We start from the raw sequence: 25775 nt of genomic DNA on the forward strand, positions 1-25775 counted from the left end.
GTATGCAGTGATATCTCTGCATCTGGCAGTGGTTATAAGGCCCGGCTCCTTCAAGACTCATCAGGATGAGTAGACGAGGTGTATACGATGAGGTCATCGGCTGCTGCAAAGTCTGAACCGGAGCAAAAACAGTCTGATTTATGGCCGCTAACAAGCCACACAGTGGCCTGTGAACAGACGGTACTTTAACTGTGTGTGTCCGTGTGCAAGAGAGGGTTTTTTTTCTCAACAGTAGAATCCTGTATTTAATACCTGGCTCCTGACGGTTTGCATCCTTTAGAAGTATTTAGGAGAAACTGGAACTTCTATGACCGTATTTACTTTACAGATATTCAATATATGGAAGAAAATAAGACCCAGAATTAGCTACCTTGAGCAATATTTCAACTAACAATACAGAAGTCCAGAAAGCTAATACTACTACTGATACTTTAAGATATATGAATAAATCAGCAACAGATGTTTGTAACACACTGTGTCAGTGTGGTACAAACCTAAAGTATACACAATAGTCTAAGAGGCGGAAAAAAGATATAGAATAGAACAAGCCGAAACCAAAACAGCCATTAGTAAAATCTCTCAGTCTAAAACAACAAATGGATCAGGTCAGGTCACTGGTAGAGGAACATCTAAAACAACTAAAGGAGCTTAATATTGAAAAGAATAATTAAAAATAGGCTTGAGATTGAAAATAAAGTCCCCTTTTTCTCATGTTCGTGGGGCTCTTCATGTGCATTTCTAGTCTCCATCGCCATCTTGTCCTGCAGCCTCCCTCAGTAGATACAAAAAACTTTTGACTCAGCATTCCCACCAATTAGATAGCTTTTAAAACACATTTCTGGAAAATAACTTGGCCTGTAGGGGGGCATATGTCTGGGTCTATGTTTGTGTGCATGCTCATACATGTGTGTCTCTTAATCCCAGTGAAACATGGCGCGGGGTGTCTCTGCTGTCTTTATTGTACTCCCTATGGTGCAGACTGGTAATTATCCAGCCCGGTGTAATTGCTGAGGATGCTGCTTGAAAACTTGGTGTCTGCACATTAGAGCAGACGTCTCAGCTAGAAACACACATGGTAATGTGTCACACACATTAGACTCAATGAGTTTAATTACACACCGTCAAAATGAAGGAAGATGGTGAGAGCGAGAGAACCCTTTCCACTCCCCTGGTTCTACTTTCCTCATTTAATACCATTATCTTTTTCTCTTGCAGTGGTCCACCAATCCTCTGGTGAATATCTTTCACTCCCTCCTCTCTGTTTACTTTCATGTTGCCACAAAGACAGAGCTCCACTCTAACAGAAGTGGTAATACATTTGCTAAAAAAAATAGTGGCAGCATCCAGAACCAACGAGCACAATAAAGCATACCAGAGTGCCGTGTGTTTGGGACAGAAAATTACTGACATGTTGTCGGGTGACTGTCTGGCTTTAATCTGCACTCGGCGGCCTGGAAGGCTGAACAATAGAGGCCTTGGCCTGTTTCTGCTGAGTGAGGGCCGCTGTCTGTCACAGACTGGCACTTTTGTATAAACACGCCAGTGGCTGAACATTCAAATGAGAATCAACTGGTGTGTGTTTACCCCTCCGCACTGTTCTGTCAGCCTGTCTGACTTTGATTGTTTGACAGTGGGAAGGCTCTTTTCTGAAATTCAAACCCCTCGCCTGTGATTTATGAGAGGAAGAAGTGAGAGGGATCACATGAGGAGAAAAAACATACATCAGCACGCACAAACACACACACACACACACACACACACACACACACACACACACACACACACTTATGGCGTTATGCTTGAGATACGTGCAGGCCGCATGCCATTAACACTGTTTATCACATAACTAATGCTTCAATGGAAGTGGACTGTTGCATGCATTAGTCTGATGAACCTAACAACTGTTAGACATGTGTATGCTGCCTGAATGAGGAGCAGAACATGCACACTCACACACTGGTAAACATGCACACCATTATGCACATAGCTTATATGACAACTGGTCTATGGTGGAAGAAGATTTCAGATCTTTTACTCAAGTAAAAGTAGTAAACCTACAGTATGGAAATACTCTTCTTCATGCAATTCACATTTTTACTTCAAAGTAAATGTACCAAAAGTAAACGATGAAAAGTATCAAATGGCTCATTTCCAAATAATATGATCCCAATGGATATAATAATAATAATATAATAGTTATCATATTTAATTTTAATTTTGATGATGCAGCCGGTAAAGGTGGGACACGTTGTAGCCAAATTACTTCATATACTTCTGGATAGCAGAGATTGAATAAGTCTTCATAATGACCCATCACAATGATGTAAAGATTATATTTTGTATCATAAATCTGAATTTGCAAAAAAACTCAAATTGTCAAATAAATGTAGTAGAGGACAAAAGCACAGTATTTGCCTCTCAAACACAGTATAAAGTTGCAGAAAATGGAAACACTCAAGTAATGAATAAAATAACCTATAAACTTGCACGTTACTTGAGTAAATGTACTTAGTTACTTTCCACCACTGCGGCTATGTTTGCACTGGTATGTCTTAATGCACACTGTATCTCAATGCAAGAGCGATAGCGAGGGAAAAGTGCTGCAAAGCAATCTCACTGTTTATTTTAACAATGGAAAAATGTATAAATACAGAAAAGTTACTGCACAATACAAGAACGCACAGCGCTGCCCGCCGGGAACTGACTTCACTTATTTGTGTTGATGTGTGCATGCCCTCTCCATATGAGCCGTCCATGGGAGAGAAGTTATTGGTGAGAAAACATATCACACACAGACCACTGACCACTTACACAGTTCTGGCATTTGTTACAGAGATCTACATAAACTATGGGCGGTTGGATGGCGTTCAATCACATCTGCACATGTGGACACAGATACACAAACACTGCGACCCAACTGTAACAATGTTCCTCTTTAAGCTTCAGTGTTTGAAACTTGATCATCTCTGCTGCTAAAATGAAATAATGGACTGTCCATGCTTATTGCCACTATGATTAATCCACTGTTTTTTTTTTACTGTAACTTCATACAGCTTCTTTCGTCGTTATACCCACATCTCAACATCATAACAGGAGGCTGCCTCTTATACTTATACTATAAGGACCATGCAGATTGATTTCATTATGGTGACTACACCTGGAAGGCTTACCCCAAAGTATACACTGCGCATGACATAATTGAAATAAGTAGATGTTTTAAAGTGAAAAACAGCATGTGCCGCAAGTTTGGGATTTCTAATAGAGACAGTGACAACAACATAAAGAGTCACAGGGAAACAAATACTAACGTGCACACCCTTCTTTGTGCGCTTGGCCCACCTGTGTGTAATTAGCAGCAGGCGTTTCCCGTCAGGAGGGCCGAGCAGTGCCAGGCAGACTGGGAATCGGACTGGGAGCGAGCCCCATGGGGAATGAACTTCCCCAAATTCCCAGTAAGACAACGACACAACGAACAAGATGGCGTGGAACACAACACCGGGGTCACATGATCGCGGGACACAGCGTCTCACCCGACATGTAACACGCTCACACTTGGAGCCTCCACATGCTAATGTTTCATGTGAACTGCACACCGTGCAGACGTCCAGTTCTGTGGCGTCCATCTGCTCATGCAACCAGAGCTCTTGAATCGGGGTATCTGTGTCAGATGCTGAAAATTTGACGACGGCTACACCACTAAGCAGCAACAGAGCCGTAAGCAGCATTTGGAGAAAGTCAGGAGTCAAACCGGCCACAAGAGGTCGCAGAATCTCTGAGTAACACGAGAACTGAATCTTAGTCTACAGGATGCATCACTGGTGGAAATCCAGTGGTGAAAGAAGTCGTCAGATCTTTAACTTTAGTAAAGTAGCAAAAACTGCAGTGTAAAAATACTCGGTTACAAGTGAAAGTCCTGCACTTAAGTATCAGGAGGCATTTCAGAGTAATATGCTGTATATATTACATCATTGGAGTTATTGCAGTTATTGATGCATTACACCACATTAATCTTGCAGCTGATCTAGTTGAGACTATGTTGAATAATTTTATATACCTGTCCTTTGAAAATATATGCTACTTAATTAGTTGACATCTTAAAGTAATTTCAGACTAAAGATATCAAAACAATATATTGGACTATACGTAGGAAAGTAATATAAGTGGAAATACTCAACTTACTTAAATATCTCAAAAGTATACTTAAGTAGAGCACTTCAGTGAAGTTACATTCCACCACTGTGGACAACAGAGATCTGCTTTGCATTCAGAAGCCATGGATGTTTTCATGTATTATCACATGTTATGTGGTTTATGGATTTTATGATTCCCTCCTGATTTCTATGTATTCATATTATTATTATTTTTTATCTCTCAGGGCATGTATTGTCCAAGCAAAAATCTTCCCTTCGGGACAACAAAGTGCATCTCCTCTGAAATAGTTCAAACATTAGTAAACCCATTAAAAGCTGAAGGCCATAATTTATGCCTTGTGGAGGAATGGTTTACATTTTCATTGGTATGGTTTACACTTTGTGGTTTAAGTTTACAGATGACATCTTCACCAGTTCTGTATTTATGTTTACTGATCTTCATGTTTACTCATTGTCACACGTGCGCTAAATATGTTTTCATTTGACCACTGGGCAGTCCATGTGTCTGTTTGTGCTTAAATATAACTTTATTGTGTTCAAATGGTATTTGAGTCACTTATCATGGGGCAGGATGCATCATCAGTGAGAAGAAAACATTGAAGGAAGCACGAAGAGGCAAGGAAACAGGCGACGATTCGATTAAATGTAATTTCTTCAAATAGTGCAGAGGAAAAAACAGAAAGGCCGAATCAAGCTGCAGGGAAATTTGTGATAAATCCAGAGAGAGAAAAAAAGGAAGCGAAATGGAGATGTGATTGGGTGAATTGAAAAGTGACAGGATGAATAACAAATCAAATTTACCGGGTATCCATCCCGTCCAGCCTTGCCCTGGTGAGGTTAGAGATTAAAGCATGAAGCATCGAGACAGGTTAGAACAGAAACCAACAGCTGTATATATAAATGCACTAATCAAGGTCACACACCCTGCTACACTTTACTCTAAAGATTTACATGGTTAACAGGATCATGGTTCAGTTCATACTGATTCGTACAAAGACTTTATGAAATAACTTAATGACTCTGCATTTGAAGCTGGAATAAGTAAGATTGAGTGCAAGCTTAATTTTACAGTACAGTATGTTTATAGTGCAACTTTTAAACTTTACATCTGGCGGCATCAAGTTGATAAACTTGAATCAAACTAATTGTTATGACAGATTGTTACTTGGTGGATTAATGGTGACTCCGCATTACCACACCTTCTCTTCGCCTTTATGTGCTAAAGGTTAGATTTTGGGTGTGTTCAAGAAAATAAATGATGAATTGTTTCATGCACACTTTGTGTAAACCAACTGTACAGACACATTTCTCTGAATATTTATGCTTATCAGTCCTGTGCTATATGTGACCAAAACAATTCAAATGAATAAATAAAAATCAGAAAAGGGTCACTTTTCCCAGACAAGTATTATCATTTAATTTTCAAATAAAGACATTTCAAACCTGAAGGAAGCGACACTCTCCAGTTAGTACGCACATTTGTGTATGTGTGTGTTTTATCAGATATGTGTGTGAGAGACTGTCAGCAGGAGTGATAGTCCCACAGAGGCACAGAGGAGAATACATCGCTAATAAGTCACCACGCCCAAACCATCACCATGAAACACACACACACACACACACACACACACGCACACACACACACACACACACAAGCATGCACACGCACACACATCACTCCCTAGGTGGTCCACTTGTTGCCGCGCTTTGTGGATGCACATGTGAGTGAGTCTGTGACCCTTTGTGTGTCTTGGTGTTCATGTTTTACTGCTGCGAACGTAAACCTATAGTTTGTATACTAAAGGATAGAATGTGTACAAGTGTGTGTACGTGAGTGCGAAATGAGTGTAACTGTAACACCTCTATGCTCAATAACTCACAAGTTGATTTTAATACTACCTGGATGAGAGGAAATTGTACTTACAGGCAGTCCTGCAACACAAAAAGAGAAATCAGGCATTAGTAAATCAATTCTCTACATCCGACACAAGAAGCACAGCATGTGAGAGTTATGGTAACCTTTGGTTTGTACACCGATCAATTTCTCTGTAAAGTAGTGAAAAACTAAAAAAAAACTGCGAAGGCAATGTGGTTTGTTAGATGATGACTGTAATTAACCACCTAAGTATGGTACAGAACAAGCTCATTAGAGCCGCTGCCAGTGGAGTTAGTGGTGAACCCGTTATGATAAACAGACTTCTGGATAATGGGCCATGTTTTGCATTAGGACATGAAGTCATGTCAAGACTTTGTTTCCTAAGAAGATATGAGCGTACCATGTGGAGGACAAACAGGCGGCGAAAAGGTTGGGGTATGCTGGCAAAGTGTGCGTGCGTTTCTTTAAAGTATAAAAAAAAAGATGTCTTCGAGATTTCTCCGAGGCAGTCTTACAAATCTGATTGAAATTCTCTGATGTTGAGCCTCAGCAGCAAAATGTACACTCTGCTATTCTTACTTAGCCTAACCAAAAACAACAGTAATGATCAAAAGACTCCACTAGTTCTTCCTGGTCTTAATGGAATATTCATAAAAAAAAAAACACTCTTTAAAGCCCAAGACCGAGGTCACTACAAACCACCCAATCCCCTACAAAGTGAATACATCATTTTGCCATTAAAATATTCTATATTAGTGATTGGTTTATGTGGATCTGATCTAAATTTAAAATTAAATTCAAAACTCATGACGCTGATAGTTAACACAATTACAGTCCATGGTACAATTTGGAGCAATGCCACTTGTGCAGTCCTCGTACAACACAACTCATCAGAGTGAATGCAACACCAAACATCTACATACACTTAGCCAGATTGAAAACAGACCTCCTCGGGGGGAAAATGGGCTATTTGTGGTGTTTTGTTACTATTTCAACATATAAAGAGTCGTGCTAACGTGACCAGAATTTATGTGAGCCTTGAAGTTCGCTGATTGAAAAAGCATTTTTGGGGCTAAGAGTAATAGAAAGGTGGTTGGGGCGAGACGTTAAAGGGAAAGAAGAGAGAGGTGTTGAGGGTTATAAGGCATGAAGACCAAGTCGATCACGTATCGCTGCGTCTAGACGCCGGGACAAGGACCCCATGGGCCGGACAGTTAGGTAAACAAACACACGGGTTGGAGAGCCGCAGTGAGACCGGCTTGAAGCACTGAACTTGAGACAGGTGTGTGTGAGTGTGGAGATTTATAAGAAAGAAAGAGACATGGAATGAGAGAGCGAGAGAGAGGTAAACAGAAGAGAAACCAAATGGAGCAAACTGAAGAAGACAATAGTGAGGGTTGATGCAGGAGACACAGCGACAGACGCTTGACTGCTCTGTCTGCTCTCTTTCCTGTTATTCAAGTTTGTGTTTCTGTTTCTCTTCTCCACTTTGATTTGTTATTCAGAGAGAACGGGAAAAACCGTGTCTGGTCTTGTAAAAAGTCGTCCCGAAGTCATCAGCTAGCTTGAGGATGGCGCAACAGCTGCTCGGTGCCACCTACCCCCGCACAATATAACCCAGGCTGCAACGTGAGGACCCAAACGTAAACAAGAGACATGACCTGAACAGAACCACACATTCACATGTTCACATGCGTTTTTGGGAGAAACCTCAAAGGCGTGCCGTCCTGTAATAATAATAATCTTCGAAAAAAACACATGACTCTGATTAAAACAGTCATGTACTTGTCACAGTGATCGCTGGATGGAAACACACACCTCACAGGGATTTCTGTGGATTAACAGGTTGACTAATTAAGAGGAGATGAGGAGTTAAAGGAGATGTCTTGTGGTATCCTGTTTCTTTTTGTCCAGAAATCTCATGCCATTGTTATCCAAAAACTCTTAAAACTATGTATTGGCGGTCTGTAATTAAAGATTTATGTCTTCAGTAGGACTCAATACTGATTGGTACTGAGAGCCACAGTCCAATAAATCCAGGCGCTAAAAACTGTTTGCGAGAATTAATTTAAAATATACTGATTGCTTTGAAAGAGTGAGTTCAGAAAGTATCATGGTGTAAGTGAGTAGAGCAATAAAAGTTACGGGTGAGCTTTCACAACATCTTCACAGGAAGATCTCATCTCCTAAATATCCACAACAATGAATCACAACCAGACTGGAAGTGTTCCCACCTGACACATATCCTGCAGAACAACTACAGCCCTGCAGGTTTTGATCAAATCGTCTAACAGTGTCGCGCCACAATTTGGTGCAGTCAACATTAAAAATGAGGGTGACTCAAACTCAAAGAACATCCGCTCAATCCGTCATGACGGCCTTTTGAGTAACAGGAGTTATGTCTTTGTCTCTGCACCGTTTTGGTTCCTTGATGAGTGTTTTACGGTCTGGCAGGAAAGACAAAGCAACAGAATAATGGCGGGTACTGATGTTGGCAAGGGAGAATCTCATTAGGCCCGCACTACTGCAGCTGCTACCGCTCAGCGAAAACGACTGACATCTGGGCAAAGTTAGTGCAACCACATGGCCGAGGTTAGCGCGATGTCGGCACAAATAGGGAGGGACAGGGAGAAGGGCCAACTGTGGCCCATCATCCCTCGGCGTGACTCGAGGGTCGCTGCTTTTACCAGACCTCGAACTTTTCCGGTCACGCATGCGGCGTAGAGAGGGAGCCAGTGAGACAGCGGAGGGAGAAGAAGAGTCTTCCAGGAAAACAGAGGACAGGAGATATAAACAAACAAAGCAGGTGGCGAGCGTCACTTACCATCTTCCCCTCTTCTTCCCATCCTTCCACGCTTTCCTGGAGGCCCTGTGAAAACACACAGAAAGAGCAGTAAATTCCCCAAATCAGCACTGCAAGGATGAGTAGAGAACAAGCGAGCATCACTTGCTGTTTCACTGCTGGAGGTCATGTGTTGCCTGGCATTAACTTTGTGTGAGCTGGCACAGTACGGAAATATATGTGCTAAAGTGATGGGTGGAAAGATTTATGCCGGCAACAAAAACAAAGTAACAACAAAGAACCAAATGTACAGTTTTATGTCAGACTGAACTGAAGGACCTGGACCTTCAGGCTGATTCACATTCTGGCTGAATGTCAGGTTCATCAGACCCATTCCTCTCTTTCTTTGACCCTGCAGTGATGCAAATGGTACCATAACCTTTCCGCTAAAAGGATGTCTGCTGTGGATGGAGTAGTCTGGTAAAGTTGTGAAAAAAAGCAGAAGCCCGTAGGGAAACCAGGAGATGATGTGGCCGGAGTCTGAGTCTCAGACCTCATGCTGCTGCAAGGCCATGAATCATTTCCACACCACCACCGCTCTGCGTCAGTGTCTAAATTTGTCAGTTTACAGAAGTATTGTTTTAAGAGATGTTGCAACTGATAACCCCCCCCCCCTCCTTCCCTCACAGGTTTGCTCAGGCTCAGAATGATGGTCCTGTGCTCCCCTTTAGATGAACAACTGGAACGAAAATTCAGATCTGTTATTTACTCATCTTCTCATCATATCATAAAGTTGTAAAATATTTTTTTTGTCTGGGAATTAACTCTTTAACCTACTTTTATTTAGCATGACATCCTTTATTTCGAAGACCATTCTACAGGGTTCATTCACAAATAGTCAGCAGGGCTTATCAAACAACACAAAGCTCATGAAAGATGGCTGTAGTCATTTCAGATAGCAAAAGCCACGATCGCCTGCCAGAATTGAGCAGCTTGCTTTTGTCAACCTTTGAGTAAAATGCAAGGAAGACAAAGACCCATTGTTTCAAACAATGTGTAATAATTTAGTCACCACTGTAGTCATTGTAAAGTACATGTGAGGCTTAAGAGGTAAAACAGAAGTAACGAAACATTCTCGTGAGCCTGAAACCCTCCTGGAGGGAGTAACACCTTACAACACCTTACTTCTTCTATTTCTTCTCATGTGCCCCCTCCCCATCTCATACAACTCACTGAAATAGGAACCATACTGGGTACTGTTCCTGATTTTAACTGGTTGTGGCTGCAGACATGCTTTCCCTATTGTCATTATTGGAGTTGTTGTAGTGGCCTAATCACTTCCTGACTCTGCCAACCCTTTCAAAGAGAGCTCAATCATGCTCTTCCACCTCCCTCTACCGTCCACCTCTCCCTCTTTCATTCTTTTCCCCCTCCTATATGCAGCAGCAATACGCTATCAAGTACTTTGGAATAGAAGGATTTAAGAAATAGAATTAAAAAAAGAGAGTAAACTGCCGTCTGTGTCGAGTTGAAGATCGGCCCAGGCCACAGTGTACTGAACCAGATTTTCACCTTCGAACAGTTTCTTCTAGTTCTTTATCTGATTCAGTTTGCCATAGTAGCTGCTGCCAGACTTTCTTGGCAACAAGAAGAAACAATTCAACATGTAACAATGGAGAATGTGTACAGCTGTGCACTTACTGACTTGTTTAAAATGGATTTTGGAACATTTTTAATCATTTAACACCTCTACGCCTTCAAACCTCAACCACAGACGCCAGCTAACATATAGACGCACGCTCGGCCAGCCGCAGCATTTATATTAATAGTCTGCATATCCAATAGTGGGCTTTACTTGCTCACATTCAGCCCCCGCAGCTATTAACGGCAGCCCGGAGCTGTTCGACTGCGGGCCGAGGCCTCCGCAGAGAGGGCCAGAGCTTTTCTCCAGGGCTGGAGGGGAGGAGGGCGGGGAGGACAAGATGGAAGAAGGGGGAGAGGAATGTGTAAGAGAGGCGGGATGGGGAGAAAAGACAGTAAGGATAGAAAAATGAAACTGCAGGGACAGAGAGGGAGATATACTGCAGTTAAAAATGACAGGAGGGTCCAGGACGGAAAATGGTGGAGACACAAAAAAAAGATGAAGGGAGTCAGTGAGAATAGAGGGATGGCTTCACACAGGTTCTTAAACACCTGTGTACAACATGGTCGTTGGCCATTTAAAGTCCCTCTTCAAGCAGGCATATACATTATAAGATATAAGTAATTGGGGGCCATGTCTGCTGTACCTTTATTTGAGACATAAAAGGCAGCGGTCGGCGTGTTGACAGCGCGGTCGCCAAATGCTGGAAGAGCGGGCGTCAGAGTGACTGAAACATGGGAGAGGGATTGGTCCTGAGCGGATGTGGGCGATGACAAGCTGATGTAGGCCTGCACTGACTGGAGGAATTAATGTGAAAAACAGCACCACTGGAGAGCAGATTGCGTGTGTGTGTGTGTGTGTGTGTGTGTGTGTGTGTGCATGTATGTGTGGACTTAGTTCAGATTCCTACGTCAGGAGAGAGCAAATAGCCGCGGAGATACAGATAAACAAACACACAAACACATAAATGTTCAGATGTGACTTAGGTGTCAGTCTTGACTGCCTGAAGGCTACGTTGTGGCATACTAGGGTCAGAAAATGCCACACAAACACACATAAATAGAAACCGTGTGCTAGTTGAAGAGAGTATGAGACGGCTCGTGTTTTACTTGACACAGCATTGTGCTATATCATAATTAGACTTCCTTTCTTTTCTTCTCTTAGAGGGCAAAGGTTATCAATTACAAAAGAAGGTTGCACAGCTCAAAGATAAAATCAAAGCTCCATTTTTCTAGGTGATATTTTGGTTTACATTATGTAGAGCAGATGGGAGGATGCCAAAGGAGCCGACAGAGAGTTACCAGATGTATACAAAAAAAGTATGTTGCAGAAATGGGAGGAAAACTGCTGAAAGAGGAGGTCGTCCTTCACTCTCAGGCGTTGAAAAACTCCAAGAGAAAGAAAGATGAACATCCTCGAAGACAGTTGGGAAAGAAAACTACATCCTGTGCATACAATAGATCTCTCTGAGGGACACACAAACAGCGCTGAGCTCGTGCACGCTCACTTTACGCATGTTGTGAAGAGTTTCCCCTTGGAAACAGAATGAGAAGACACCCCCCCCCCCCCACACACACACACACACATGCGTTTGAACTTGTGGATGGCTGCATGCACTTGTTCGCCTGAAGTGCTGTATCTCAAGCTAACCCTGAACTTTTTTCTGTGTTTGGAAAAACATGCGGTCCAAAGTTCGACTGGGAGCCAGCGAGCAGGCCAATCGTCCCCTCAGGAAAAAGTGTGTTTATATGTGTGTGAAAATGTCAAATACCTGAGACTGAGAGAAACAAACATCTGGATCTCTGCCTAGTGTTCTTTGTTAGTCTTTACATGGGATGTTCTCGGCAGCGACTGGACAATGACGTATACTTTACAGTCCTGTTACACATACACACAGATTCCCATACAGAGTCACTTGCTGCATATACTAAGTCATATATAACCTTCCTGCTGACAAGTGCAATCAATCTGAGCGCGTTTAAAAGCAATTTAAATATCAGCACTTTCCCTGGTGGCAAGTATGTCTAAGTATGCTAAAAACAGCATGCACAAATTCACTATATAAACATTTAGAGCAACAGTCAAAAGTTACCAAATGTCAATAAGCTTTCTACATGTATGCCACCTTTGGTCTCTTCACACACACACACACACACACACACACACACACACACACACACACACACACACACACACACACACACACACACACACACACACACACACACACACACACTTCCATCTTCCATCTGCTTTGTCTGTTTCTCGTAGCCGTTGGCTCGACTTGATTAAGCTACTGTGACATTTTTTTGCAAACAAAGTGCTACCAGGGAACAAAGCGCAGGGCTAGTGGAGAAGCCCCCCGCCATTTCTTTTAGACCCCCATTTTGTTTAAACCAGCAACTGGGAGCAATAAAGAGCCAAATGAAAATAGCGGAATGTGATACTCCGTATGCACGACCACAGGACTTAATCCATCCACCCCACAAAAAAACCCTCCTGCAACAGGGGAACATTTTATTTACCAGGAAAGGAAGAGAAAGGTGGGGAGGAAGGGTGTAAGAAGTGAAATTTAACTTCTTACTTCCATGTATGCTGGAGGCAATGGAGGCAATATTGTTTTTAATCCCAGTTGTAGATTTTCCTCTCAGGTGTCTCTACAAAAGCATAAAGACAAAGAGAGGACTAGAGATTTGCTCTTGATCACGATTTCATGTAGTTTACAAGACATATATATATATATATATATATATATATATATATATATATATATATATATATATATATATATATATATATATGTATATATATATATATATATAAAAAAAGTTATGATCAAGTTTTAAATAAAAATAAATTTTGTTATATAATTGTAGAGATTCTGATGGACAGAATCTAAGATTTTGGCTCATAAATATTCATTATCGATGTACAACATTTGTTTAAATTTATAAAGTGAGTTGTTTTGCTATTTGTCAAAGACAGAATCTCTTGGCTCATAATGAGACATCCAAGTCAATTGCTATCATTTAAATAGTTTACTGGTCTGAGATGTGATTGTGAGGATTCCCTTCGTTCAGCCCAGCTGTTAAGCATCCTTATCCGAACTATTACTTCCAAACCGTCTCCTAATCTGTCAGCACTTCCCCCATGTTAGTCCAACTTTCTCTCCAATAAGATGGGGGACACATGCTGTGGATGTAAACAGCGACGGAAAGAGAAAAAGACAACGGATGTGATTCACATGGCGGTGATTCATTCTCCAGCTGCCCTGCGTCTCTCCTGCCCGAGGTCAGCCCGGGTTCAGTGGCTCAGAAAGGGTTCATACCCATAATGTCTCACAGTGGGTGCGATCAGATAACCAGAATCAAACAGGAAAGGGCAGTTACTTGTAATCCAACCACATCCCATCAAATCTTCTCGTGTTAGCAATGTAGATTTAATAAAGATCAGCACCACATGTATGCACTGCGTTTAAATTATCCCATGATGTCAAACACCAGGCTGTTTTTTTTAATTTTTTGCACCTAACTCAACCATTATACTAAATGTACAACATATTATGAAAATTGCATAAATTGGGCTTGAATGTGTGATGAGGGTCAATTAGATCACATAAAGCGCTTCAACACCTGTTATGAACAAGCACTTATGACACTGCAATAACACTCCAACATACCTCTTATTAGAGCACTTAGGACACTCCAGTAAGACTCCAAATAGACCAATTTGGGATTTGGGAATAGAGGTGCTGCTTTAAAAGTACTAACCATTGACAAAAAGCAGATGGACACATTTGTATAATTTTCTTCTTCTGAGACATTATCAATTCAAGATCATGTTTATAGGCAATAAAAATAAACTGGGTACATTTGCAATGCCTGTTGTAAGTTAATTCTTGAGTGCTGAAAAAGCTTGACCTGTGTGTCGACCATAAACCCGATGCTATGCAGTTAACAGCACTCTGGTATTCATACAAAGGCCGCTTGTGATTGGGAAATAAGATGCAGGGAACACTCGATACTGAGACGACTTTCCTGTTTTACTCTCAGCATCAAGTCTTGCGTGACTTCAGAGTGGAGTTCCCGTAGCTGAGTGAAAAGGCGTCTGTGTGAGAGTCTATTTGTGTGAGGGCATGGACGCCTATTTCATGCCTGTGTGAGTGTGATCAACGCAACGTTTTCTTGACACGCTCTGTCAGTGCTGAGTGACGCTGCTGTAAACCTGCTTGTGCGCGAGAGTGTGCATGCATGCTCTTAAGGCTGGAGGGTTGTTTATGTCTGTTGCATTATGCATGGATCATACACAACTAAAAGCTCCTCTTGCCTGCATTTATTTAGGTTTCTATATTCTCTGACAGTTCATTTGTGTTTTCGGTGCGACAGAGCTTGCACTTGTGGGAAACTTTGATCAAGTGTTTATATTTACTTGTGAGCACGCACAGGTGTAGAAGAAGCAGACCCCGGAGGTTGCGATGTCCGGCAGGTGGTTTGCATTGAGTGGCAGGCGGGAGCTGAAAGGCTGCCTGGGTAGTCACCATGTGTCAAAGCTAATGAGAGGCGAAGGCAGAGACGGACACGCCCCACACAGAGAGACGGACGTAGTCAAAACAATGAGAGTCCAGCAGCAAAACATAGTCAGCACCGGCAGAGCTCTGCAAATAGGAACGGAGCCCAACAGGGTGGACCAGATCACCCAAAGTTCAGCAGCCAGCAGACAGGTTCATAGTGAGCCAGAAAAAGGCTGTTTGAAGATTGAAAAGTTTCTTAGCTGAGGTGGCGAGCCATAAGGTCATTATGCATCTCATCCCATAATTTAAATAGAGAAGCAGAAGACGTTATTTATTTCTCTTCCTGAGTATGTGGCACTCCTTTGAAAAAAAAGGGAATCTCCTCTCTCCCCTGATGCTCTTGCAAATCCTAAAATAATAATTGTTTTTGAAGGACAGAAGAAACCGTCTTTGACTTGGGAAACCATAAAAAACATTGAGAGTTCAGCCGTTTGGAGTTTGTTATGAGCACAAGTTAATACAAGTGTGTCTGCGAGTCTGTGTCCTTTTTTTGTAAAGAGGGCCCTCGCGTGACGATGCCTTAAATGGGTGGACGCCAGATAAACAAACCCTCCTCGATTGCAAGTGAATCGCACATGTACACACATTCACACATTCACGCTCAGATGTGTGTGTTTGTTGACGCTGGGCCTGTTGGCGTGCATGAGAGAGTCTTGGTTTTCAGCACCATTCATACATACTCCTGTGTGGTTCCTCCATAAGTATGGACTGTAACCACAGACGCAGGAATCTGAGCACTCAAGAGTGTTTTAAGCGTACAAACATGCTTGCACGCAAATGAGCAATCCCCAACACATCAACGGACACACTTATCCTCAATGGTTTTTAGCTTGAAAATAGAAATCCTGTGCTTTCAAACAGTTCAACCTTGCGTGATTTGAGGAGCACTGGTTATTAATAAACTTCCTGTGACCAATCGCCACCCTCAGATGTGGGAACCAATGAATCCCATAACAAATGGGAGAAGTGCCTAAAGGCAGAGGACAGCAGCTATTGGTGCGGCGTCGAGGTGAGAATGAGGGTTATGTTTGTAGATCCTATCAGATTGGGGCCGCCGGTGCGGCAAAGACTTCCAGGAAGGCTGGAGGTGGGAAATCCAGTCCTCAGGGAGAATAAACAAGAGGGTTAACACATATGAGCACACAGAACAGGGATTACCAAAATACATGGGTCACCTGAAGGAGCGTCGGCCTTAATACGGCAAGATTGGGCCTTGAACATCCAAAGTGCCAGACTTCCTTTCAATGCACAGGATAAAGTATCAGAGCCTTTAATGTGACGAACGTCAGCGGCATTAAGTGAGCAGTGGTAATTTGACAAGGATATTGTGAAGTGTCGGTTTCGTCCAGTGCCAGTCTATGTCGAATGGTGGTCTACAACCGGATAAAAATGCTCTTTTATCTTTGTATCCCTTATCCATTCATAAAATGTGGTTCTAGTTTGAAGTTCTGGAACATGTTAGAGCAAAACGGGAGAGCTGGGCATGGAGAGAGCGGGGGTGGGTCTTCAAATGTAGAGAACTAAAGAGAAAAGTGCACTAATCACCATGACTTTAAATGCAAACCGCAGCATTTGTGTGTGTGTGTGCGTGTGTGTGTGTGTGTGTGTGTGTGTGTGTGTGTATGTGTGTGTGTGTGCGTGTGTGTGTGTGGCTGTAACAGAGGATAATGTGCGGGCCACAGTTTAGGAAACCTGGTGTGAATGTTCAAAAGGGAGCTTTATTCCACCTTGCCTCTTTCTTTAACCCTGACAGATCCACCCTCAGCTTTCTTTAAACAAAATTCCAGTCTTGCTTCCCAGTGCAATTCCTGCCAATTGATCAAACTAAAATCTCTGCCATTATTTCACTCCTTTTTCACAGGTGTCTCACCCCTCATGCCCTTAGCCCTAACTTTAAGCTAGCTCCTTACTCTGGTTTCTCTCTTCCCTTCTCTCACAGCTGAAGCCGACAGGCTAATGATCGCCTCTGTGGAAGCCAAGGTGAGAGCAAGCAATCTCAAAGCTGCCCGCCGGGCACCTGGTGGTTTATGGGCAACATAGTTCAAGGGGTCCAAAGGCTGATCCCTCAGGCGTGACTTGAGAGAACACACTAAACTGACGTGCCAAACACTATTGCTTGCTATATAAAGTAATGGCTTGCTTGTACATTAATAACGGGGAAAAAGTTAATTTTTTTTTTTTACCCACAATGGACCTCTGCAGACATGTTTATCTGTGACTTTACATGTATTACCCTCTCAGAAATGTGCACACCAAATAAAGTGATCTGTTAGCAGATATGAAGCGGCAAATTTCCTGCAACTGCTTTCATAACTTTCCTTTTTCCATCTGAACCTTGTGTGTAACTGCCTCTCGACTCTCTACTGACTATTTCACACTACTCGTGGTCTTAAACACATTCATGGGTTGATTGCCCATTCCTCCATCTCCCCTTTCTGCGGCGTAGGCTTGGGTCTGTTCGTCTTCCTTACCACCCTCACTTTATTTTTTCTCTATTGTCGTTACGCAGTCATCCAGCCAGCCCTGACACACCTGGCCTAATCCATCCACTATGTATATGGATCTCGTCTGGTTGCAATTATAACCCAGTGATAGTCCTCTGCTCTGCCAAACTATTCTAGCTGAAGCAAATACCAATGCCATGTTATATAGAGATCAAGAATTACGTAAGGATGTGATTGATTATGTGGAGCAGCCAAATTAGGTGAACAAGGCAGTATAAAGCAGCAACATTCATGTTGAGGTCCAGCGTTTATCAGATGTGATGTTAAGGACCTTCCACGCAGAATGCAACAACCTCACCACTGTGCTCTGAAACACATTATTTGCAAAGGCCTGTGCGGCACCACAATGGTTTTTAAGTGTGGGCACAGATGGTAAAGATGTAATATCTTTTGGATTACTCATATAGAAGGGTTTAACATGGAGCAAAGTCTCTGCTCCTCATTACTACAAAGGACATGGCAAGAAAATATGAATGTTGGAAGATATTCACATGGCTCCTTGAAACAATTGAAATGCTATTCATTGTTGAACAACTGAAACACATATGAGTGAATACATCTGTTTGGGCTCATTGCAAACAGAACACATACGTAGTCACATGCAATGTACACAGCTGTGATGTAGGTTCTGACTTTTCTGGCTGAATTAGAATACACAAATACTATTATTAATAGGAAGACAAACTAAGAAGACATTTGCTATTGGACTCAGCAAAACTGTTGTGTAGGAAAACATTTGCACTTATATACAATATGAGACTCAAGGAAAGTATTGATTAATCAATATAGATCTCGTCATGTAATAATAAAGGTTGGTATAGGGCTTATTATTTTAGTGTTTTAATCAGAGTTATTTAGCTTTATTCATTTTAGATACTGATGATGCATCTGCATTTGTTTTCTTAAACAATATCTACCTTAATAAACAGATGAACCTCAACTGGACTAAATGGCAGTCAGCAGACTATAGCACCGTGTCATCTGAGCGGCTGCTGCTGGAACATGCTCTTACGTCAGTGCTGCTCCTTCTGTGATCACTCATAAACTCTTAGATATCTCAAAATGAGGGTTCCCATTTGCTTCTTTAAAAAATTATCATCTGTTTATTTCAAAGGCTTTAAAAAGTGTGCGTGAGGGGGATATCATTTCATAGTGCCTCGAGATACGATGCATCATCGCTGCAGGGTTTCTGAATGCCCCTCGCCCTATGTTACTGATGTAACTGAACCCATGTCCCCTTTCAATACTGCGCGAATCGAGAGCTAGAACAGTGTAGTGTGTGTGTGTGTGTGTGCGTATGTGTGTGTGTGTGTGTGTGTGTGTTGTGAGGCTGCTCCTGTGGCAGGTGCAGACTTGCCCCAGTGTGAACTTTATGGGTGGAGGTCATGCGTCACTTTATCCGATTGGTGGACTCCATATTTGGTCCAATCAGCTGCTCAGGTTCCTGTGGTGAGAACATGGCTGGGATGGCTGTCGAGCCTTTGACAGAGTTGGTGATGGACTTGGATCAGTCTGATGTTACAGACTGTTGCGAGTTTACATTCCACCATTCATCTACCCATTATATACAACACCATTTTCAATAAATAACCCTGACGGTATCCAGAGTTTTGCTTTTCTCTCGGCAGATGTGTCAGAGTATTCGCAGTTGTGCAAGCGTATGTGTGTCTCAAACTATGCTAGTTCGTCTGCTTGACAGCTGCGAATGTGATAGATGGCTGACACAGCTGATATGTCTGATAGCCTTCATGTGCAGTAATGAAAGTTAAACACAGCTGGGAGCGCATGACAGAGGTATGTGCGTTCATTGCTGGTGACCAATCACATCTCTGTATCAGAGTTCATAATGTAGTGACCTTGCATAAGGGTCGAGAGGGAGCGCGTAGGAAAAAGATAGTGGCTCGCAGCTGCAAAGAGAGAGAGAGAGAGAGAGAGAGAGAGAGAGAGAGAGAGAGAGAGAGAGAGAGAGAGAGAGAGAACAAAAGAGAGAAAGAGTGAGAGAAAGAGAGAGAGAAAGAAATGCACGAGCCATCATTTAGCTCAATTCACTCAACACATGCTCATCTAACGCCTCATCCGAAGTCAGTCATGTCACCTTCATTTGCTCCATAAACGTTTACTATTTCATGTAATGGGATATGTTCTCTCCACCCAATATAAACCACTGACCAGCCTCCAGCTATGCTGCTGTACCTGGTTCCTGCCAAGCCGCCTCAGCTGCTGCTGCTGGCCTAAAAGCCAAACTCACATTTTTCTGCTCGCCAACAAATGTCGGAAAATGAGGTTCCAAACATCCGTATTTGTTTAGTCAGTGATAAAAGATATCAGAAGAAACATCATTTACCAACCCCTCTCCCTAAACAAAGACCAAGGAATGAGGCGCTGACCCAGCCCGAGCCCAAACACTAATCAAGGTTTGGAGTCAGCTTGATGCCGTACATTAGCGTCTTTGGGACGGCTTCAAGTTCCTGCCAGGCAGGCGGAGTGGAAGAAAACCGCTTGCGGCCGTGACGCCCTTCTGACCACCAGACAAGTTCTTGGACTGAGTCGGAGTCCCGGATCAACGGGTGTTGTTGGTGAAATGATACATCGGTACAAGAAATACATTTTGTGGGCAGTTTCGAGAGTGATTTAGGGCCCTTGCCATCCGCTCCAAGTGGTAGTGCTTTGAAAATGTTTCATGTTTTTATTCACGGGGTGGGGGCTGTCACATAAATCAGTCAGAGGAGGTTCATAGTAAAACTAACTATCTGGGGTTTTACAACAATAGAGGCTTTGTCTGCATGCACCTGACTGTAGCTAAGCCAAAATAGCCTTAAAATACTCCAGATTCGGTCACCGCACTTTTAACCCCCTCAATCAACTTTTTGTTGAATTCATTTCTGAAAGCCAATTTTTTTTAACAGATCTGTTGTTGTAGAAAATCAAGGTGCAACAAGGGACCAAATGGTTCAGATGCCAAATTAAAATTCAAACCTCGGATTTTGTCAGGGAACGCCAAGAGAAGGAGAAGCAGGTCAAATGTAAAAAAAAATGTTTAAGACAGAAGAGTGCAGATGAACTCCAGACATTTAAATTCCTACGTACACGTAGAACAAGTGGGAGTGACTGGAAGTTTTCTCAGCATACGTCTACTCATGAACAAGAGGTAGACCATCCTACTCTAATTCTACTGTTGGATTACAAAAGTTAGACATTTTGTGATAAGAAGATTGATAACACTTTTATTTATCTACAGCCAGCTGCCAGTTAGCTTAGCTCTGTATCAACACTGCTCTATTTCCAGTCTTTGTGGTAAGCTAATCTTACTGTCTTTTTGGTCACGTTTAGCAGACAGACACAAGAGCAAAATCAATCTTCTCTAACTCTTCGAAAGATGGGAAGATTAAGCATATTTACTCAAATGTTAAACAATTTCTTTGAACTAATCTGTTACGTCAAAACATACAAATACTCTGCCGTCATCAGATGAGATAAACCTCTGACACCAAACACATCAAAAGTGAGAGGGGGAGGCTGAAGTAGCAGAAACATGCCCTACAGGTCAACACCAGAATAAAAAGGTGAACTGATGTAAACACTCTTCCTGAAGGCCTATGTTTTATAACCAAACCACCACACAGGAGATAAAAGTACTCACTGCAAAGTGACAGCAGAAGGGAGGGAGATAATGAATGAATAAAGTGAGGAAGAGAGGGCAACAGTTTGACCCTGAGAAAACTTCTCTGTCTTTTTTCTTCCTCGGCCTCTCATTCATCCACATCTGGCTGTTTTAAGCTTCGCACTGCTCATGATAGATATTAATGATGGTGAGCAACATGAGCCAACTTTCTTCTTTCATCCCCGGGTCCAGAGCTTGTTTCTTTACTGATCAATGTCCCCCATCTTCCATCTTAATCAACCATTAAATGGTTTCCCTCTGGGGCCCGATGGGAAGTCAAGGCTCATTCCCTGCTTTATCGATTCCTTAGACCTCAACACACATGACCTGGCATCAGCAGGTTGATATTCAGGGTGTCCCAATGCTCTCTGTGTGAGTGTGAGTGAGTGTGTGTGTGTGTTGGCTGAAGCGAGTAACAATGTCAGCATGCGACCTCCAGCCTTCATGTTGGTGGAGCCAATAAATCTGCCAGTGTACTCTAACACAGGTCACCTCTGACCCTCACACATACCCATTCACATTTCCTTTGCAAAGCATGCTTGTCCTGCACACATTCACCCAATAAAAGATAGACAAGAGAGAACATTTTCCAAGTTTCTTCCCAGAGGTTGTGTCATACTATATATATATATTCCACACCTCTCTCTCGTCCTGACCTCCAGGTTAAGCGTTGGTGTCAGTCTGAGAGGGATCTTCATGTCGCTGTCACGTCTTCCTGCCTGGAATCTCGACTTCATTTTCCTCTCACTTTCACGTACGTACATCTTTGTCTCAGACACTTTCCTCCTCTTCTCTCTCCTTCTATCTCATATTCAAAACGGCCCGCAGTTGTCCGTTGGTATTTTCTACTCTCGTAAACACCACTTGTCAGGGTGTCACCTTTCACCCAGCCTCACTGCCCTCCAGAACCGTCATTCGACATATGATACACAGCTCCCTCTTTACTCCCGTCTATATCTAAAAACACTTTAGTTAGAAACTAAACATCTCACATTGAATCTAAACTGAGGGTTTGCTTTTACAGGAAAATAATGTTCTTTGTCATTTCAATTCAATGTAATATAAATACAATTTTACATGTTGAAGGAATAGTTTGTACTCCTTGTCAAAGTTAGCTAACCAAAACAATCTCCGCTAGTTAATTTAAGCAGTCAGATGATCATATATGAAAATAAATCCTACATTTCAATAATCTGGAATTGTCCCTCAACCGTGCAGATAAAAAAGCCCCAAGGGCAAATAATTCCTGTCGCCAGCGAACCATAGTGAAGAGAAAAAAAGCACACATCTGAAGCAAACCAAAATCCTCTCCTTGTGTCCTGCCCACCAAGACTAAACACATCCACAAGGCCTTTGGGCCTCCAGCAGACTATGTCTGTTTGCGTTGGTGCCATAAGACATCACAACAAACATCCCCATGGGAAACTGGAGCAAGTGTGTTATGAAGGGAATGGATACCACAAATAAATGTGACTTCCTTTCCCATTGGCTCCTTTATAACAGCATAAGATGACAGATATCAAAATATTATGCTGAGCTTTTAGAAGTATTTAATAGTGTTTGGATATGGAGTGGTGCATATAAAAAGGGCCGCCTGAGGGAAGGTGGGCTGACTTTACTTTAGTAATGAGGGACACAGTTAGACTGAATTTTCTGCAGCATTGTCAATGGACGCACATTTCAGTTGGTTTCTTCATACTCCACTTTCATAGTGGACAGATTGGCCATGCAGCCAATAGAAATAAACACTGGGAACATGCTTAGAATAATTCACCAATACATACATATTCCAGGGAGGGAAACACAATTGCTTCCAGGTGCCATTACAGATTCCAATGCTGTTCCCCTGCGTTGCTGCTAACTATGCCCGACCCCACGCTTCATGCTACGCTTCAACTCGAATAAAAAGTTTCTCCAACAGCAGTTGAAAGGGACATTTTAACCGGTCTCTTGGCTTCCTCTGAAGTCTGCGACTGTAATATTCTTACAGAACGACACAAGGCAAAAGAAGACTGAAGCAGCCGCAGCCACAGGGCGCAAACAAGTTGAACATCAACACGCAAACCTGATGACAATGATAGATCGATTGATGGCTATATGGATAAGGGACCTGCTTGGACAGAGGTGATTATCTCACAGTGTGATGTTAGTGTGTGTGTGTTTCTCTGTGGTTAGTGTGTGTTCGTTGCAGCAAGGAAGAAAGTGACATGAGCTGATGAAAGTGCCATGCTGTTACCATGCCATGTCTGGCACGCGACCTGGACAAAGAGGCCTCACACACATGCACAACCCCCCCCCCCCCACACACACACACATGCACACACATGCACACTCCACAATCATGTAACAATTCAGGCCTGAAGCGTCTCATTTTTTTCTCAATTTTTAGTCGTTTCTCTTGTTCCCTGCGGTCGGAAATGTCTTGTTTCCCTTAATGGTTTCCAGTAAAGTCCCCAGCGTATATCCAGCCATCCTGCAGGGGAGTCTCCTCCGTGCGTCTAATTAGGCCTTACATTCAGAGTGGTGTAATCAAGACATGTATTGCTAAGCCTCATACTACCTCGAAACTTAGACTTGATTTGGGATAAAACGCTTGTGGGATAATGGTCTCAGCAGGTTCGTAGCGGAGCAGAACATTCTCCATTACTGCATTGCATTACTCTGCATCTACACATGAATGCTGTTAAGAGTTCAATTTGCCAGATTTAGAAAATATGACTTTAATGTAAGCCATCAAATGTGTGTTTAATGTTCAGCTACTTGTCTTGCAAGCCCCTCTCAGCAGGCGCTCCCTTTGCTCCACTGCGAGTAGGAACTGGAGCACAGATCAAATGAACATTGGGACTCTCGGTGTGTGTGGTTGTGGTTGTCTCCCAGTACAATATCCAGCTTGTGTGTGTATTTCCTATCGTTCCAGTCTGGAGGCTCCAGCAGCACGCCCAACGCTCATTAACCGCATACCCTGCTGAGGGAGCTCCGTTCTGGGTTTCACCTCTGTGGAGCTCTCGGTAATCACCAAGCATCACCACCCAAGTGCTTTAGCCAGCGTGCTGTACCACTACAGAGTCAACCAGCCATCGTCTAGCGTCAGGTCCCACCTCCGGGACCCTGGTCACAATAGCACTGACTGTTGGCATTATAATGAATGGGTACTTAATGGCACAGATCACAGAAAGACATTAGGTAATGTAGGGATTATTAGGGTGGGTTATTAGCAGCCATCCATGGTGCTTTGGTTCAGTAGGACCAGCCCAGGTGTTAGGAAACACACACACACACACACACATACACACACACACACACACACACACACACACACACACACACGTGAGGTGAGGTTAGACTGACTATTCTATTGAATATTATCAGGAGAAGAAAGGGGGGAGCCTAAGTTTTCCACATGTGTTACTGTCATACTGCCAAATAGGAGAAAAAAGGTGCCTCGACATTTTAAGTGCAAAAGGAAAGAAACAATTTAGTTTTTGTGCCGGAGGTCTTTCTATTCATCATCGAGCCTGTTCATTTGTCAACAGGTCATTTACTGAATGCTTCAAGGATTTTCACCAGAAAAGTCTGCCCAGAAGTTGCTATAATTGTTCCATTTCCATTTTTTGTCTCAAATCTTCATTTGTTTTAATGGGACAAAATACACACACCTGCTTCATGCCGTGCGGACCCTTTGCTCCTTGTTGATGGATTCCCTCATTACAGCTCTGCAGGCTCCGCAGGCACGCATTGCACTCAAGGCCAGTGTCGCACTGTGCAGCTGCACGGTCAGCCAGGTGGTCGCTATAGCATCCAGGATGTCTGTATCTTCCACTTGATGAACAGTAAACACTTCAACATTCAAGTTAAAGCAAATGTGTATGCTGTATTTACTACACATGCATACGTGGATTGCGTGCCTCAGAAACACGGTTTAATCTGTTGCCACACCAATATGTTTCTCATACGAAGACATTTCCTGATGGTGTCAACAAAGTGAGCATGAATTAAACAAGTTGTCAGGATGTCATGTTACCTGATGTTGGAATGAAATGAAGCATGATGAATTAATTATACAAAAGTTTTTAAAAAAAAAATCAATCTTTGATCTTTTATTAAATTAGTGGGAGTGAGTTTGGACATCAAAAGGCACACAATCATGTGTTCCGAACTTGATGTACTTTTCCTCACATTAACACAATTTTCGGGGATTATTTATTTAATTTATTATTTCTGTCTGTGTCGCACACACACGCACACGCACACACACACACACACGCACACACACACACACACACACACACACACACACACACACACAGACACTGTCTTATGTCCCAGATCTCCTCCACTCCGAGCCATGCTATATACCAATCCCACCACACTCTCTGCTTCTTTCATCTGGAGAGTCCAGATCTTCTCAGCTCATTTCACAGCAAAACAGCAACAAACTCACTTTGAAGAGCTTCCAGCTTTTCCCGGTGCCAGGTCCGCACAGTATGAGTCACCACAATGACACACGTACCTGCTTCAAGCTTGCTTTTCACACACAAACTTTCACATGGGATACACAGACATATTCCCCATGCTCTGGCCCAAATCAC

General features: G+C 42.7%; 2 protein-coding genes across 2 annotated transcripts in view; both read right to left on the reverse strand.

Moving 5' to 3' along the window:
• The window catches only part of LOC137794239 (collagen alpha-1(XXIII) chain-like), a 29998-nt gene extending 22768 nt beyond the window's left edge, over window positions 1–7230 (reverse strand). The window contains exons 1-3 of the mRNA XM_068590965.1: window positions 7194–7230; window positions 6076–6083; window positions 4953–4979 (exon numbers count right to left, since the gene is read on the reverse strand). Coding sequence (XP_068447066.1) covers window positions 4953–4979; window positions 6076–6083; window positions 7194–7230 — 72 coding nt within the window. The remainder of the gene's footprint in view (window positions 1–4952; window positions 4980–6075; window positions 6084–7193) is intronic.
• A 1158-nt stretch (window positions 7231–8388) lies between these two features.
• Window positions 8389–25775, reverse strand: part of LOC137794246 (collagen alpha-1(XXIII) chain) — a 75228-nt gene continuing 57841 nt past the window's right edge. The window contains exons 3-4 of the mRNA XM_068590976.1: window positions 8852–8896; window positions 8389–8474 (exon numbers count right to left, since the gene is read on the reverse strand). Coding sequence (XP_068447077.1) covers window positions 8389–8474; window positions 8852–8896 — 131 coding nt within the window. The remainder of the gene's footprint in view (window positions 8475–8851; window positions 8897–25775) is intronic.

The sequence above is a fragment of the Clinocottus analis genome, unplaced genomic scaffold (genome assembly GCF_023055335.1).
Source record: "Clinocottus analis isolate CAN_PGR_092001 unplaced genomic scaffold, fCliAna1.0.p SCAF_10, whole genome shotgun sequence".
Lineage (NCBI taxonomy): Eukaryota > Metazoa > Chordata > Actinopteri > Perciformes > Cottidae > Clinocottus > Clinocottus analis.